The 16,336-nt window shown below is 35.6% G+C and overlaps 1 protein-coding gene across 3 annotated transcripts; it reads right to left on the reverse strand.

The window, feature by feature from the left end:
- On the reverse strand, nucleotides 3,113-7,154 carry LOC105171242 (gamma-glutamyltranspeptidase 1). Of its 3 annotated transcripts, none has more exons than XM_011092290.2 (7): nucleotides 6,959-7,154; nucleotides 6,152-6,492; nucleotides 4,865-5,383; nucleotides 4,550-4,785; nucleotides 4,093-4,357; nucleotides 3,584-3,721; nucleotides 3,113-3,452 (listed from the first exon to the last, which is right to left on the reverse strand). In XM_011092290.2, exons 1-7 carry the CDS (start codon nucleotides 7,020-7,022, stop codon nucleotides 3,225-3,227), a joined length of 1,791 nt encoding a protein of 596 aa, XP_011090592.1. In that variant the 5' UTR covers nucleotides 7,023-7,154; the 3' UTR covers nucleotides 3,113-3,224. The 3 variants fall into 3 exon arrangements, with proteins under 3 accessions (XP_011090592.1, XP_011090593.1, XP_020552231.1); XM_011092291.2 differs by having other exon boundaries at nucleotides 6,954-7,153; XM_020696572.1 differs by lacking the exon at nucleotides 6,959-7,154 and adding an exon at nucleotides 6,827-6,947.

The following is a 16,336-nucleotide window of genomic DNA, read 5'->3' on the forward strand; positions in this document are numbered from 1 at the left end:
AAAAAAATTCAAGAGAAAAAGTACACACCAAGTGTTCTTAGAGAGAGGCGGCTGAATTGGAGCTCTATGGTAGGAAAATTATTTTATGTTGTGTTATGTTTTCATTAGTTATTCCAATAACTTATATATATATATATATACCTTTTATGGATGTACTAGAATGTGTCTAGGTTCATTCTACAATCCATAAGGTAATAAATCCTTTATTCTAAATAAAGAATGACTAACATAGCACTTTTCAAAAGTGATAATTGTTAGTCAATAATTTTCTTTACTAGAATTTTCCAACAACTTAATTAGGGTGTTTGGCCGATTTCATGGAGATAAAATGCAAGGCCTAATTAATTTTAATTAAATTTAATTTAATTAAGATACACCTAATTAAGCCCATCATGTATTTAATTCAATTAAATACATAAGCCCCAATGAGCCTTTATTAATTAATAAGTCCAACTTATTAAATAATAAGGGCAAGCCCAACATAAGTTAATCCTATTAATTTATTTTTGGGTTCCTCTATCCAATAGTAATCAATTATTTATGGAATTAACTCCCAATTAACCCTCATCCCTTCTCGAAGATTTGTGTGTGACTCTTTAGGTTTACCTTTTAGCTAGACTTGGGCTAGTGTCAAACACTATTATTAATTAAATCTAATTTAATTAATAATTCTCAATCAACCCTTGATCAAGAAAGCCCGTCACCATGGGTGGCCATCTAGCAACAATCCATGGCACTAGAGATTAGGCGAATATCCATGTCAACTTTTAGGCGAGTCCATACGGGTCTGATCCTTCCGTCTACTGTCTGTCGGCCTTAGTCTAGGGCATGGAATTGGGTGTCGGCTCCCATCCTGGACTAGGCGTCTATGCTTAATACTTGAAATCGCGTTACGTCAAAGCTCGACATAAGAACCTCTTTCCTATTCTACCAATGAATGTGGCCACATGTTTATAGAGCGTGAATGCATCCCCAAATGCATAAGAGATACCTCTATCATATTTTGATAGGGGATGGATCCTCTTCTTGAAACTCACCAACTTCGCTACATGCTTTGACTCAACTAGACAAGGCTTATGATGAACATGTCTCAGACATAATCACCTCTATCACAAATCTAAGATACAACCATCGCATGCACGTGACTGCCGTGATTTCTCAAGTCTAAGGACTACTCCCGTATTATAGGAGTCAGGGATTCGAGTCATATTGATCAAGCCTCCAAGGCTTCTATATGATGACCCCCACGAGTCAGTTCAGTCGATTCGACACCTAGCCAATCAACCCACCAAGATTGTATAGACGTCCCACGTTTGTCGCGGATGAAATACCACACTCATCAAATGAATGCGACTCTTAATGCAAGTCTCCATAGGACACTCGATGTCCATTCTTGAGATCCTAGACTTGGTCATTTCAGACCCAACCCTTGGCAGTTGGTTTCATGACCACCATCCAATGCAAAGTTCAATTATTGCACGATTGTCAAAGTAGTTTGTGGGCTTTGTTGTGATGTTTAAAAGAAATACAAATATATGTGTAATGAGCACAATAAATGAAATGCCAATAGCGAATACTCATTTTATTCAGTGAATAATATCACAAAGAATAAAGTTATTGTCAAAATGGATTACAAGTATGCCAATCTAATTGGTTTTCAAGTCATCTACTCTAACACACCACTACTGGAAGGAGGACCTCATTGACAGAACTTCTGTACCTGACATTGTTAGCTTGATTAAAGCATTACCTCTTGCAAGCCATCGAATACAAGACGTCTTCGTGTGGCACTACTCGAAGAATGGACTCTTCTTAGTTAGGAGTGCTTACTATGTTCAAAGCTTCATAAGAGGAATAACAATGTATTAGATCCATCTTCAAGTAGAGAATGAAGAACGACATGGAATTTCCTTTGGAGTTGAAAGCCCCCAATAAAATTAAGATTTTTATTTGGAGGCTCTGTAATAATGCATTACCTATTGCGCCGAACCTGATACGACGACGAGTGGACATGGAACCGTCCTGCCCTTTTTGCCAGTCACATATTGAAGACGTTGAGCATCTATTCCTCAACTATGTTTTCGCTAGACAGGTATGGGCGTTATCAGAAATTCCTTGTGCTTCTATCTTTAATTGGTTGGAATCGACTCAAAATTGGATTAAATTTTTGTATGACAATCTTGAGGACGGTCAATTCAGACTGGGTAATGCAGTTATGTGGAGATTATAGCATGAAAGAAATAAACTTTTTATGGAGAATCAAAGTCCTAACTCCCTTAATGTGGTGGTTGGAGCGAAGAGCACAACACTTGCTTGCCAGGAAGCAAACTTTGAGCCATCTTCACTATCTAGTCCCAACGTGAACCCATGTTGGATGCCTCCTACCCTCGCGGCCCTCAGAGTAAACTTTGATGCAGCTATATTGAAGGCGCAAGTTGATGCCGGATCGAGTGCAGTCATCAAAGATGATCAAGGTCAATACTTACGATGGCAGTCCAAATTTGTAAAACATATTGCTGACCCCACATATGCTGAAGATTTCGCTGCAAGGATGGCGATCGAAATGGCCTTGCATTTCCCTGAAAGAACCATTGAAGTGGAGGGCGACTGCTTGGTGGTAGTAAATGACATCAACAAAAGGGACTGGAATCACTCCTTTTTTGGCCCTATCATCAAGGATATATGCATTTTGTTAGATCACTATACCAATATTACTGTTAGTTCTCTCGTAGATCGGCAATAAAGTAGCCCATGCATTGGCTAGACGAGCTGTAGAGGTGAATGGGAGCAATATTGCACCCAATACCTTAAACATTATTTTGCAAAGGGATAGAGAGCCCACAGAATAAATTCATATTATAAAAAAAATAAAATAAAAACCTACTTCTGAAGGTTGGTATATATCATTTACGATAGTAACTAAACCTAAAAGTGATGTTAATGGTTTAAATAATTAAATTTAAAAGAATCTAAAATATATATTTAAATGGTTCAATAATTTTATTCGCTCATAATGATTCAAAGTTAGAAAAAAAATATATATATATCAACTAAACATTAATTTAAAATTGCACTTTGCATGTGAAAATATTAATTTTTTTATTCTAAAAAATATCAATTAAAAATACTCTTGACTTGATTTATTGATCAGAACGAGTAGAAGTATATCAGCAGGGACAATGGATAGCATTCTTATTGCCTACGTACAAACATTTCCAACATCATCAGAAACCAGCTGGAAATCCACCTTTCCTCGGATCGCTTACAGCAACAAGATACCCTGACTTAGAACTCTCCAATTCTTGAACTACAAATTGGCATATTGTCCCTCCGGCCAGGCTTTCTAGTACATGTCCCTTCTTTTCCAGGGCAGCTCTTGTTTCTGCTGGAACCTCAAAGTGTTCGCCTGTCGGCACTGTCCAGTTCTCGTACCGTACTGCGTTAGGAATCAGCTGCATCAAACAAGAGCAGCGTTAACGCTAGCGAACAAAAAGCTTTGAAAGTATTGATGTAGTAGTCCTATGTCTTGTTGGAGAGTCATTCTGAATCCTGTCGGAAGGAATTGTTATCCTAAAATCATTACCTGATGGTAAGTTCTTGGAGCTAAAACCGAAGAGAGTGGATCCATTCCTCTTGCTAAATGATTAAGTAAAACTTCTGTTGTGCCTGCTATTATCAGGGACCCTCCGCTTGCACCCGCAACAGCTTTCAGTTTTGCACCCTGTAATGGGATTGCGAAACAATTTATCCGTAAGTAAAATTTGCAACCATAGTCTAAGAACGTGAGTACTAAGGTTGTACCTTGTTTTGTCAGGGGTTAATTTATAATTTTGCAAAAGTTTGTGGACGTCTTAACATAAAATAGTTGATGGCTGACTATCTATTGTGTTTTTCAAAATGCTATCATAGTACGATAAAATTAATTAGTACTCTGCATGTAGGAGTGTTTTCCGAACCACGTCAATTTTATTGGTCTTGTGTGATTGTTCTTTTCGTTTCTGCACACACTTGACGACCTACCTTATAAGTTTCCAACAAAAAGTATTTGTGATGAGAGAAACGGGAAATTGAAGATATTGAGTAATATATTACCTTGAGGACGATTGCGGGTGTCATGGAAGACAATGGTCTTTTCCCCGGGTGTATAAAGTTGGCAGGCGCCGGAGGTGGAACATTTTGTGAAGTGTTTTCCGGCATGGAGAAATCGTCCATTTCATTGTTTAGAAGTATCCCCGTTCTTGGAGAGAGGAACTTAGAGCCAAAATAGGCATTGATGGTGGTGGTCATGGAGACAGCATTCCGTTCCCTATCGACTATGGAAATGTGGCTGGTACCATGATCATGTATCTGGTTCCACCTATTACAAAGCTAAGATACAACACTCTTAGTATTTTGTCCCAAAATACAGACAGGTTTGTATAGGTATCTTTTTCTAATCTTTTATTACAAAATGGTCATGCTACGTCTATAAAATACTCTTTTGACATTTATAATATTGATTTTATACATGTGACATGTGTATATTATGACAGCTGCTTCAAGTTCTTACCTCCCACCATAATGACTCGCATTAAATGTTGTATTGTCAAAAATAGATTTCCTCAGTCTTGCAGCAAAGTCTTTTGACAACATATCTTTCATGACATTCTTGATGTCGACATAGTCCGGATCACCTAGGTTCATCCTCACAGCGAATGCATTCTTCAAGGATTCAATTTCTCGGTGTGTCATAAGGGAATCAGGGATATCAGACAAGTCTTTATACTGAGCCAAGATGTTTAGCATCTGAGGTAGCAGAAAACAAGAAAAAATGTTGTAATATTACATAGAATTTCAATCTTAGAAACTAAATTCTGTGACTTACAAGCGACATTGCAGCACCTCCAGACGATGGTGGAGGCATGCTGAATATTTCGACTCCCATGAAACCAACTGAGACCGGTTCCCTAACTTTAACTTGGTAGTTCTGCAAGTCTTCAAGTGTCAGGATTCCTCCAGCCTTCTTAACATCCTCGACTAGTCTAACTCCGATCGGTCCCTTGTATAATGCTCTTGCGCCGTGCCTTGATATCGTTCTCAATGTTTTCGCAAGTTGCTCGTTATAGCAGATATCTCCTGGTTGCAGCAGACTACTGTTTGATGTGAATACACCGCGGAGGCCCTCGTCACCCCTGATGCCCGATTCTGTTTTCATCATTTGCATATGGAGATACAGCGAAATCTTGAATCCATTCTTGGCAAGGCGAGCTGCTGGCATAACGAGTCTCTTCCATGGAATCCTCCCGTATTTTTTCCAAGCATAGTGAAGGCCTGCGAGTTCGCCTGGAACTGCTACCGAGAGGACACCATTAGCTTTCAGAGCAGCATTTCCTGCATACATGTTCTGCAGAGAAAATCAAATCCGCTAAGCTCTAGATGTCTTTTGGTGTTAAGAAATTGCAAGACTTATTGTAAAATATTTGGAAAAAAGATAGAAAAACAATCACAAGAATACACAAACTTCATGTGAATGCTCTACCTCCACTGCTACTCAAGTCTCTCATATTTGAATATAATTGCGTACAATTACGACAACCAACCAATCATTATGTACATACAGTAGACAGGATCCTTATTGTAAATGTACAACATTGTGAAATTAAATTCTTTTTTCCTTAACAATACAGTTGGATATGTGATAGCCGACTAGAAAATATAATGTTGGGTCAGACTCTATACTCAATAGTTGGGTCGGCCCAATAACTACATATACAACAAAAGAAACAGAGGATAACTTTTATTCTCAAAACAACTGATGATGGGGCTAACGCAATGAAACAAATCACTCTTACCAGATTCATCTATAACCATAACTGAGAAATGAAAACCAACAATCAACCCCTTTCTCGTGGAAAAAGAGATATCCCTCACGTGGGAAATTCTAGCCCAAATTTGGTTCGGCTAAAGCTAAATCAATCACACTACAAGTGCAATACACTTGTGTCAATTACATAGCAAGTGTATTACACTTATTTTGTGATTGGCTTGGTTCGGGCAGATCTGATGAGGACCAGAATTTTCCCCCTCACATTCTCTTGTTATGCGTTTATCTCTACGACAAGAATCCATCACTACTTAGACAGGCTAGTAACAATGCAAGAGAAGGTTATACCTCAAAAGCCAGCGCTGGAGCCGTTTCTCTCATATCATATGCTTCCGTCTTGCTATCAGTGGATCGGACCAGCATAAATGCCCCACCACCGATGCCGCTAGATGCAGGGCTGACCACGCCTAGGCAGAGGGCAGCAGCCACAGCAGCATCAACCGCATGTCCACCTTTGCGAAGAATGTCCCTCCCTATTGTCGAGCATTGTCCGTGATCCGTGGCCACAACGCCATTACGTGCAACGGCTCTCGCAGATTTCTGATTGGCCTCGGAAGCACTCATGCAAGAAAAGAACGACGAGAACAAAAGAAACAGCCATAGAGAGACCGTCCACGACATTATCATAGCTGCAAAAGATCAAAACTTTATCCAAGTATTAATCAATCCATGGTTCAAAACCTGTATTCTTTTTTGTGATTCTATGAAAGTAACTGCTTGATGAAACTGAGAATTTAGAACCCTTCATCGAACTAATACAGGAAAACCAGCAGAAACTTGCCAAAATCCAACTTCGGACAGTGAAAAATCTACACACATTCATTCGTACAAAATCCAGAAGAAAAAACAATATGCCCATAAATGGAACAGTAACAAGCATTGATCAATTAGAATCAAGATCCAGATTATGTAGAATTAGAGGCTGTGGGACAGAATAAAATCTTTGAGAAGCTAAGCAAGAACCTTCATAAAACTGAAAAATTACAAAAATTGTATCCATTTGAACGCTTGGAGCTAATCAGACAATAAACGTGCGAAACATCATATATTCAGGCAAACAAGTAAGAATTCCAGAGTCGAAATCGAAAACCTCACGTTCTTGAAAAATGGGTCGATCAGCAATAATGAACTTCTCGATGGAATTGCGAAAGCGGTTCATTCATGTAGAAGACAAGTCAAACAACATATAGGCACGTATTCAGAATCTTGAGCATTAGTTTTTTGTTTTCTTTCCTTTCTTGAAAAGCCAATTACTGGAAAAGGAGATGTGGTATGAGGAAACTGTTGTGTGTCGATTGTCTTGTCACTTCATGAAGTTGTGAGTTGAGTGGGAATGAGCACTCGCAGCTCTTTTGGAAATGAGGGTTTGGATTTTTCCCTGACGTGTACGTTTGTCCTTGGTTAGAATTATGACTTCTCTTTTCTCATACGGAATCCTTGTCTGCATGTATCTCAGAAGGTATCTTTTTAGTGCGTAGCTTTCATTGATTTTGACATTGTTTTGTTACTATGGAGATTTTTTCTCCAATGTTGTGTAAGAAATCAAAGTTGGGATTGTGTTAAATGGGTAAGTTTGAGGGCTAAAGTCTTATTTAGTTGAGTAATTAATGTTTTTTTCAAGTGATAGGACGGCGGTTGATGTATTTGATAGGTGATTTGGAGAGTTATATATGGCTGTGTAGATCCTGTCTGTGGTGCGCTTTAGTCCCTATTTTTTATGAAGAAAGTCTCCACGTAATTCATTTATATTTGTACTCATTTGATGCACTTTAAGGGATAGTTACATAAACTTTGATGTAATTAGATATTAACTCATTGTGTTTTTGAAAATAATATCAAGTATTCTTAATATTTGATTCTGTTTAACAAATAACTTCCCTCATTAGTTAAAATTTGGATAAAATCATAAAATCCATCTGTATTTTAAAAAGTTGGCTAAGAATCTCTTTCTATTTTAAAATAGGCTAAAACCCCCCCTGTATTTTTGTAAAACTCAGCAACAAACACCCTTTCATTAATAATTAACGGAAGGCACATAGCACGCCTTCTTTGTGTGTTTGAGGGTATTTTTAACTGTTTTTGACCTTTTTCTTAGGTGTTTTTTACTAAAATGTCCTTTTATTTTTATTTTATTTTTGTATTTCTTTACAATTTAAATTGAAATGTTAAATTATATTTATTTATTTAATATTAATATTAAATTAAATTATATTTAAATTCAAATAATTTTATAATTGTTAATTGTTAAATCAAAGATTATTTTTAATTAATTAAAAATACAACAATTATTATTAAACTTATTCTTAATTAGCTAAAATACTTAATCATTATAATTATTTAAAATATTCTTAAATAACTAAAATATATTTTAATTAATATAATTAAAATTAATTAAAAAATTAAAAAAAAAGAAAAAACTATGCAATTCACTCCTTTTTTGCCGGAAAATTGTCTCTTAGTTTCCAGCACCGTCCAGACGAGTTTTCGAAGTGGTATCATATCATTCGAATCCTCTCTTTAAGGTTTCATACCTTCAATTTGAATTTTTGTCGATCGGAGAGACTAAGCTCAAGCCATAATGGCCGAACATGTTTGTCGTTGATTCGTCACTATACGATTGAATCTCGATTGGAGACCACCACTATCAGACTCGTCACTTCAAGACGATTCTAATGAGATCGGCCTCACTATTTTGGTAGAGCATTTACAGAGATCGGATGGTTTGAAGAATCCACCACCGTGACGGAGATGGTGGTGGGGGTGGGGGTGGGTAAGGGGGTAAGGTTTGTGGTGGGGTGGGGTAGTTAGTTTATATATATATATATATAATAATAATAATACATATTTTTAATTATAAATTATTTATATATAATATAAATTAAATAATTTGTTGAATCTAGACCTTAATTTTTTTCAAAATTTAACGGTTGAGACTGATTGATTAGATTTAACAATTATTATTTGATAAATAAAAAGATCCAACGATCGTTAAAATAAGAAATAATATATATTAAGTAAGGGTATAACGATCATTTTATAAAAAAAAAAATAATACTATTAGTTAGATTTAACGGAGAGGGGGCGATTGAGCTATGTTTAAGAAACACAGGGGAGGTTAGCCTATCTTTAAAATAGAAAAGGGTTTTTAGCCGATTTTTTAAAACACAGGGGGCTTTTATATATTTTGTCGGTCAAAATTTATTAAATTTGCTGATATTAATAAAAAAAAACTAAATAAAATTGATATTTACCTTTAATTGACTTATTATTGGCTTGTTGCAAGTTAAATATTTTTTGTCAAACTAAATTACTCTTATAATGATAAAGATATACATTCTCACATGCATTAACGTGTGAAGACGTATGAGGGTGATTTGATCATAAAAATATTTATTTAACCTGCTATAAATCAATAATAATTAATTGAGGGTAAACATAGATTTCTTTTTAGTTTTTTGTTAATATCAATAAATTCGATAAATTTTAACTAATAAAGGGGCTTGCTGTTGGATTTATTAATCCAATATTATTGGATCCTTAATCCAACGTTAGGCTAATACGTAATATAATTATGTATGGACTGATGAAGTTTAGGCCCAATAAAATGATCAAATAAGGGTTTAGTAATTTGGATCTAAATGTATCTGATAGGATATGAGCCTTTAATGTGTAATGACAAATGGAAATTTCAGTTTTATTAATGAGTTGAAATTGAAATACCTATTATTATATATATGTGCCATGGTCTTCAAATCCAATGGTACTTCATTATATCTTCTGACATCCCATTATCAGAGAGATATTAGAGATAAAAGAAACTAAAGAAAACTCTGTGAGACCGTGTTGATCTGGAAGGTTGTTGACACGATTCAATTGAGTTCCTTATAGCTATGGATTCAGGTACAATTTCGCATCTATGGTTATCATATTTCTTAATGATTTAGCATGATCGATTCTAGAATTGATAGTGATTCTTTATTCACTATAAAGTTTTCACTTTAAAATCCAACAAGTGGTATCAGAGTCACTCATGTTGAATCATTGAGAAATTATTTTTTTGGGGGTTATGAAATTATGTATGGATATATTCAATTAATGGCTTATAACAGCTGTATTGGTTCAGAATCCAATTTCAATGAATAACACTTTATATTGGTATTTGTCAGTATAAAGGTGGAGTCGTAATTAAGAGCAAATTTGAGGTTATTAGTTCAAATTTCAAAATTTTTTATGGATATATATATATATATATATATATATATATGCATATTTGAAATTATGTATTTGAAATCAGTATGTATATATATTTAAGATTTATGATTTATGGAATTTTATATGCAATAATGTACGTATATATGCATATTTGAGATCTAGATTCAAATTCAATTTATGATTTATATGAATATATATGCATACATGCATACGTAAAATTGTATAGATTTTTAATTTTGGATTCAGATTTTACAGATACAATTTTGGATCAGATTCTTGGGTTATATATATATATATATATATATATGAAATTTATGTACATATTCAAATTCAGATTCGATTTCTTTTTTGATTTTGGTTTTGGATTGAGCAGCAACATGGAGATCGCCACCTGTTAGATGTGGATCGGTCTCCGGCACAGGTACAATATAAACGATTACAGAACACTTAAAATTATTACAGGCTCTCTAAAACAAATTACAAGAAACCTACAGAATAGGATTAAGCATACAAGAAAATAAACCGAAGCAATACAATTACAGAATGAGGAATCACAGACAACTTCAGAGTGATCGGCTCAGAGGCCTAAGACCCAGGGCCTAGAGAGGCCGTAGGCCGCAACCCTGCTCACGGTTGCACGGATGTTACCGAGACCACAAAGGTCAACAACCACAAAGGCTGTTTTCAATAATCCACCGAGGATTTGCCACAAAGGCTTTTAGAATCAGAAACCACTAAGGTTTTTGCCACAGAGGCTTTAGAATTTTCAGGGAGGAAGAAGAAGAGAGTAGAGTAATCTATCCGTTAATCATGAACCAGCAAGTACAGGCCATATATGGAGGCTAGTACTTAATGGCTCATTTACAACCATTGTCTGGAGAATAGGAGTTACAGAAGATGAAGAACAGGGTGAGAAACCCAAAGGGTCGAGGAAGGAGAGGGGATAGAGAAGACGACGGAATTAGGGTTAAGAAAGGGGGAGGAGGGTATTTAAATGGGAGCAGCCGGGTCAAACCTTAGAGTGGACCGGGTCGGTGAATTAGAGGGTTTGGGCCTTGGTTTTATCCGGCCATCCAGTGAGCAAGGCCCAATCATATTGGTTTGGGCCATTTCATTTTTACATTTTCCACCTTGGTCCAAACCAAGATGGCGGGTCTAGAGGCGATCATCATTGCCTTTGCTTCCTTTCCTGCAAAACAAAAGAGTTAAGGAATAACAGTTTATAAATGAAGAATACTAAGACAATTTTTAAAATTTTCGATTGCCAAGCACTTTGTTCCCATATCTGCTGGATTTTCTTCAGACCTTATCTTTTCAAGGTTGATTACTCCTTTATTGATAATATCCCTAATAAAGTGATACCTAACGTCTATGTGTTTGGTTCTATAGTGAAAGACTGGATTTTTACATAACTAGATACTAGACTGACTATCAGAGTAAACGACAAGTTTATTTTCCAGAAATCCTATTTCAGAAATTAAGCCTTTTAGCCATATTGCTTCTTTTATTGCTTCAGTAGTTGCTATATACTCAGCTTCTGTAGTGGAAAGGGCTACTATACTTTGAAGTTGTGATTTCCAGCTTATGCAGGCATTACAGAGAGTAAAGATATAGGAAGTGGTTGATTTTCTACTATCTTTGTCATTAGCATAGTTAGAATCCACAAAACCTTTGAGTTCCACACCATCAGAATTTTTAGAAAAAGTTATTCCAACATTTTTAGTACCATTCAAGTATCTAAAGAGGTATTTTACTGCTTCCCAGTGGGAAGTTCCTGGATTGGACATATATCTACTTAGGCAGCTAACTCCGTATGCAATATCCGGCCTAGTACTTACCATTAGGTACATGACAGAACCTATAGCATTTGAGTAGGGCACATTTTTCATTTTATCTTTTTCAGATTCTGTTTTAGGACATAGTTCTTTGCTTAACTGAAAATGTGCTGCAAGTGGTACAGAGGATGGTTTGGATTTTTCCATTGAAAACTTTTCAAGAATGCTTTGAATGTAAGAAGTTTGATTTAAGAAAATAGTTGACTTGGTTCTGTTTCTCTCTATATTCATACCAAGTATTTTCTTTGCATTTCCTAAATCTTTCATTTCAAAGTTTTTGCATAAATGATTCTGTAAACATTTAATCATACTAAGACTAGGACTAGCTATTAACATGTCATTCACATATAAAACAAGAAACAATGAGACATTGTTTTCATACTTGAAATATAGACATGGATCATAAGCACTATTTTTAAAATCCAAAGAATGCATGAACTGATCAAACTTTTTATTCCACTGCCTAGGGGATTGTTTTAGACCATATAAGGATTTTTTGAGCAAACATACATGATTTGGATTTTTCTTATCAACAAAACCATGAGGCTGGGACATATAAATTTGTTCATCTAAATTTCCATGCAAGAATACAGTTTTAACATCCATCTGTTTTAATTCCCAGTCAAAATGAGCAACCAATGCAAGTAAGATTCGAACAGTAGTAAATTTAACTACGGGAGAGAAGATTTCAGTAAAATCAATGCCTTCTTTTTGTGTAAAGCCTTTTGCTACAAGTCTTGCTTTAAATCTTTTGACATTGTTTTCTTCTTTTATTTTGAAAACCCATTTACAATCGACTATAGAAGCATTTTTAGGTTTTGAAACTAAAACCCAAGTGTTATTTTCTTTTAAGGCTTTTATTTCTTCATTCATAGCAATTATCCATTCTTTTGAATTTGAACTGTCTAAGGCTTCTTCATAGGAACTTGGTTCTAAATTCTCAACATTTAGAGCTAGATGATAATCTCTAAGCCTAGAAGGAATCCTACGTTCCGTAGGTACTCTATCTCTGACTAGCTGATAGGTGTTTGGATTTCCATTTTCAAGCTCTTCATTATTGTGTTCTTCTTGATTTTCTTCCCTATTTACTATCTCTTCCCCTTGTTGGTTATCCTCATTACTAGGTTCCACCTTATTAAAGGTATTTTCAATATTGAAATCTTCAGTATTTTTAGAGGAAGTGTTTAGACATGGCATTTCAGATTCATTAAAAATTACATCTCTGCTTACTATAACCTTAAAACTAGGTTGATTCTTAAGCCATAGCCTATATCCTTTTACTCCGGGTGGATAACCAATAAATACACATTTTTTAGACCTAGGATCTAATTTATCACCATTATAATGACAGAAAGCAGCACAACCAAAAATGCGCAGAGAAGAAAAATCAACATCAGAATTTGTCCAAACTTTTTCAGGAATATTTCCAAGTAAAGGCATAGAGGGTGACCTATTTATCAAATATGCTGCAGTTAATAAAGCTTCTCCCCAAAAGGTTTTAGATAAACCAGAACTGATTAAAAGACATCTTACTTTGTTTAACAAAGTCCTATTCATTCTCTCAGCTACCCCGTTTTGTTGAGGAGTATATGGTGTGGTTTTGTGTCTTTTAATACCATACTTATCGCATAATTCAGAAAACTGTTTGTTACAAAATTCCAAACCATTATCAGTCCTTAAAGCTTTAAGCCTATGACATGTTTGGTTCTCAACCAGATTTTTCCAATTCTGAAATTTTTCAAAAACATCAGATTTTTGCTTCATTAGAAAAACAAATACTTTTCTAGAATAATTATCTATAATTGATAGAAAATACTTATTGCCCCCATGAGTATTTATATTAGCAGGACCCCATACGTCTGCATGCACATACTCTAAAATGCAATTTGAGGAAGTGGGAGATGGGTATGAGGAAGTAGGAAACTTTACTTTGTATTGTTTTCCTAATATGCAGTCATCATAGAAGTTCAAAACAGAAGGTTTTTCATGCAAAAAACCATTTTTGTGTAATAACCCAAGTCCCCTAAAACTGATATGACCCAATGTTTTATGCCAAATTTCAGATTTATTTTCCGTGAAAACATTTCCAGAAAAAGAATCATACTTAACAGTGCATAAATACAAATTTCTCTTTTTGATTGCTTTGAAAATAGTCATGGAACCCTTAGAAATTTTCATAAACCCTTAGAGCATGACATCAAGTTATGGGCAAGATCAGGGACATACCTAACATTCTTAAGGGTTATTTTTTAACCATTTTCAAAAATAAGACATGTATCACCAAAACCAAGCACATCACATAATTTTTGGTTTGCCATTGACACAGAACCTAAACTTTCAGTTTTAAAATTTGTCAAAATTTCTTTATAAGGTGTCATATGAAAGGTGCATCCAGAATCTACGAGCCATTCTGATTTATTTAAAGAATTTTCAACAAAATTCACGTCAGATATCATATAAACTTCATCAGTGGTTTCTTCTAAGACATTAGCAGATTCATTTTGTTGGTTCTTTTTAGGCTTTTTACAGTCTTTAATGAAATGACCTCTACCCCCACAGTTGTAACACCTAAAATCCTTTTTTGTGTTTTTATCTTCGTCTCTTTTATTATTATTGTTGTTATATCTATTTCTAGACGGACTTCTTCCCCTACTTCTGCTACGACTTTTACTATATTTTCTGAACTTAGAGTTATTATTATTGTTTCTGTTTTTAGGTCGTCCTCTTACAAAATTTACTTCATTATTGTTATTACTAGAAGTATTTGTTTTTAAATCCATTTCTTTTTATTTTAGACCACTAATAACAGTTTCTAAGGTTACATTATCACGTCCATATTTTATTGCAGCTTTAACATCACCATAAGACTCAGGTATAGCATTTAATAAAACTATAGGAGTATAATCATCTATATTTTTATCTCCTGTCAATTTTATGTCTTGAATTAATTTAGTAAAATCATCAACATTTTCCTCAATATTTTTTGAAAGATCCAGTTTATATATGAAAAACTTTTCCAAGAGAAATAATTTACTAGGAAGAGAAGTTTCTGTGTAAAGTTCCTCTAATCTATTCCACAGTTCTTTAGCAGTGTTTTGTTTTCCTACTTTCCCAATTACAGAATCAGACAGATTTAAAATAATAGAACTGTAAGCATATTCATCATTTTCAAGCCGTTTTTCTTCAGAAACAGTTTCAGAATATTTTCCTTCAATGGCTTTAAAAACTTTTTGTTGTATTAAGATACCTTTCATTTTTTGTTGCCATATAGAAAAATCAGTTTTTCCGTCAAATGGTTGTAAATTATAACCAGACATTTTAGCAAGTTTCAGTAATATCACAGAAATTCACAGTTCAAGTAATAGAAACAAATTTTAAACAGCAGCAAATTCCCAATCACAGAAAATCCCAAACAGCAGAAAAATTAAATCACAGTTAATAGTGCTAGGGCCTTGACTACGCCTCCACTAGATACCCGACGGCTTCACGAGCCCGGCAAAGGGAGGTGGGCAGTAAGGGATCAGGAGACTGGGACCGTAAAATAAAGAGGAAGAGTTGGAACGAAGTTACCGTGAGTGGCCTCAGGCCAGAGACTTAACCCCGCTCTGATACCACTGTTAGATGTGGATCGGTCTCCGGCACAGGTACAATATAAACGATTACAGAACACTTAAAATTATTACAGGCTTTCTAAAACAAATTACAAGAAACCTACAGAATAGGATTAAGCATACAAGAAAAATAAACCGAAGCAATACAATTACAGAATGAGGAATCACAGACAACTTCAGAGTGATCGGCTCAGAGGCCTAAGACCCAGGGCCTAGAGAGGCCGTAGGCCGCAACCCTGCTCACGGTTGCACGGATGTTACCGAGACCACAAAGGTCAACAACCACAAAGGCTGTTTTCAATAATCCACCGAGGATTTGCCACAAAGGCTTTTAGAATCAGAAACCACTAAGGTTTTTGCTAAAGAGGCTTTAGAATTTTCAGGGTGGAAAAAGAAGAGAGTAGAGTAATCTATCCGTTAACCATGAACCAGCAAGTACATACCATATATGGAGGCTAGCACTTAATGGCTCATTTACAGCCATTGTCTGGAGAATAGGAGTTACAGAAGACGAAGAACAGGGTGAGAAACCCAAAGGGTCGAGGAAGGAGAGGGGATAGAGAAGACGGCGGAATTAGGGTTAAGAAAGGGGGAGGAGGGTATTTAAATGGGAGCAGCCGGGTCAAACCTTAGAGTGGACCGGGTCGGTGAATTAGAGGGTTTGGGCCTTGGTTTTATCCGGCCATCCAGTGAGCAAGGCCCAATCATATTGGTTTGGGCCATTTCATTTTTACACCACCCAACAGATGAACGACGCAGTAGGATCCGCGCCAGCGATAGCGGATGCGACAGCCCAGCACCCCTGAAAACCCAAT

The sequence above is a fragment of the Sesamum indicum genome, linkage group LG9 (genome assembly GCF_000512975.1).
Source record: "Sesamum indicum cultivar Zhongzhi No. 13 linkage group LG9, S_indicum_v1.0, whole genome shotgun sequence".
Lineage (NCBI taxonomy): Eukaryota > Viridiplantae > Streptophyta > Magnoliopsida > Lamiales > Pedaliaceae > Sesamum > Sesamum indicum.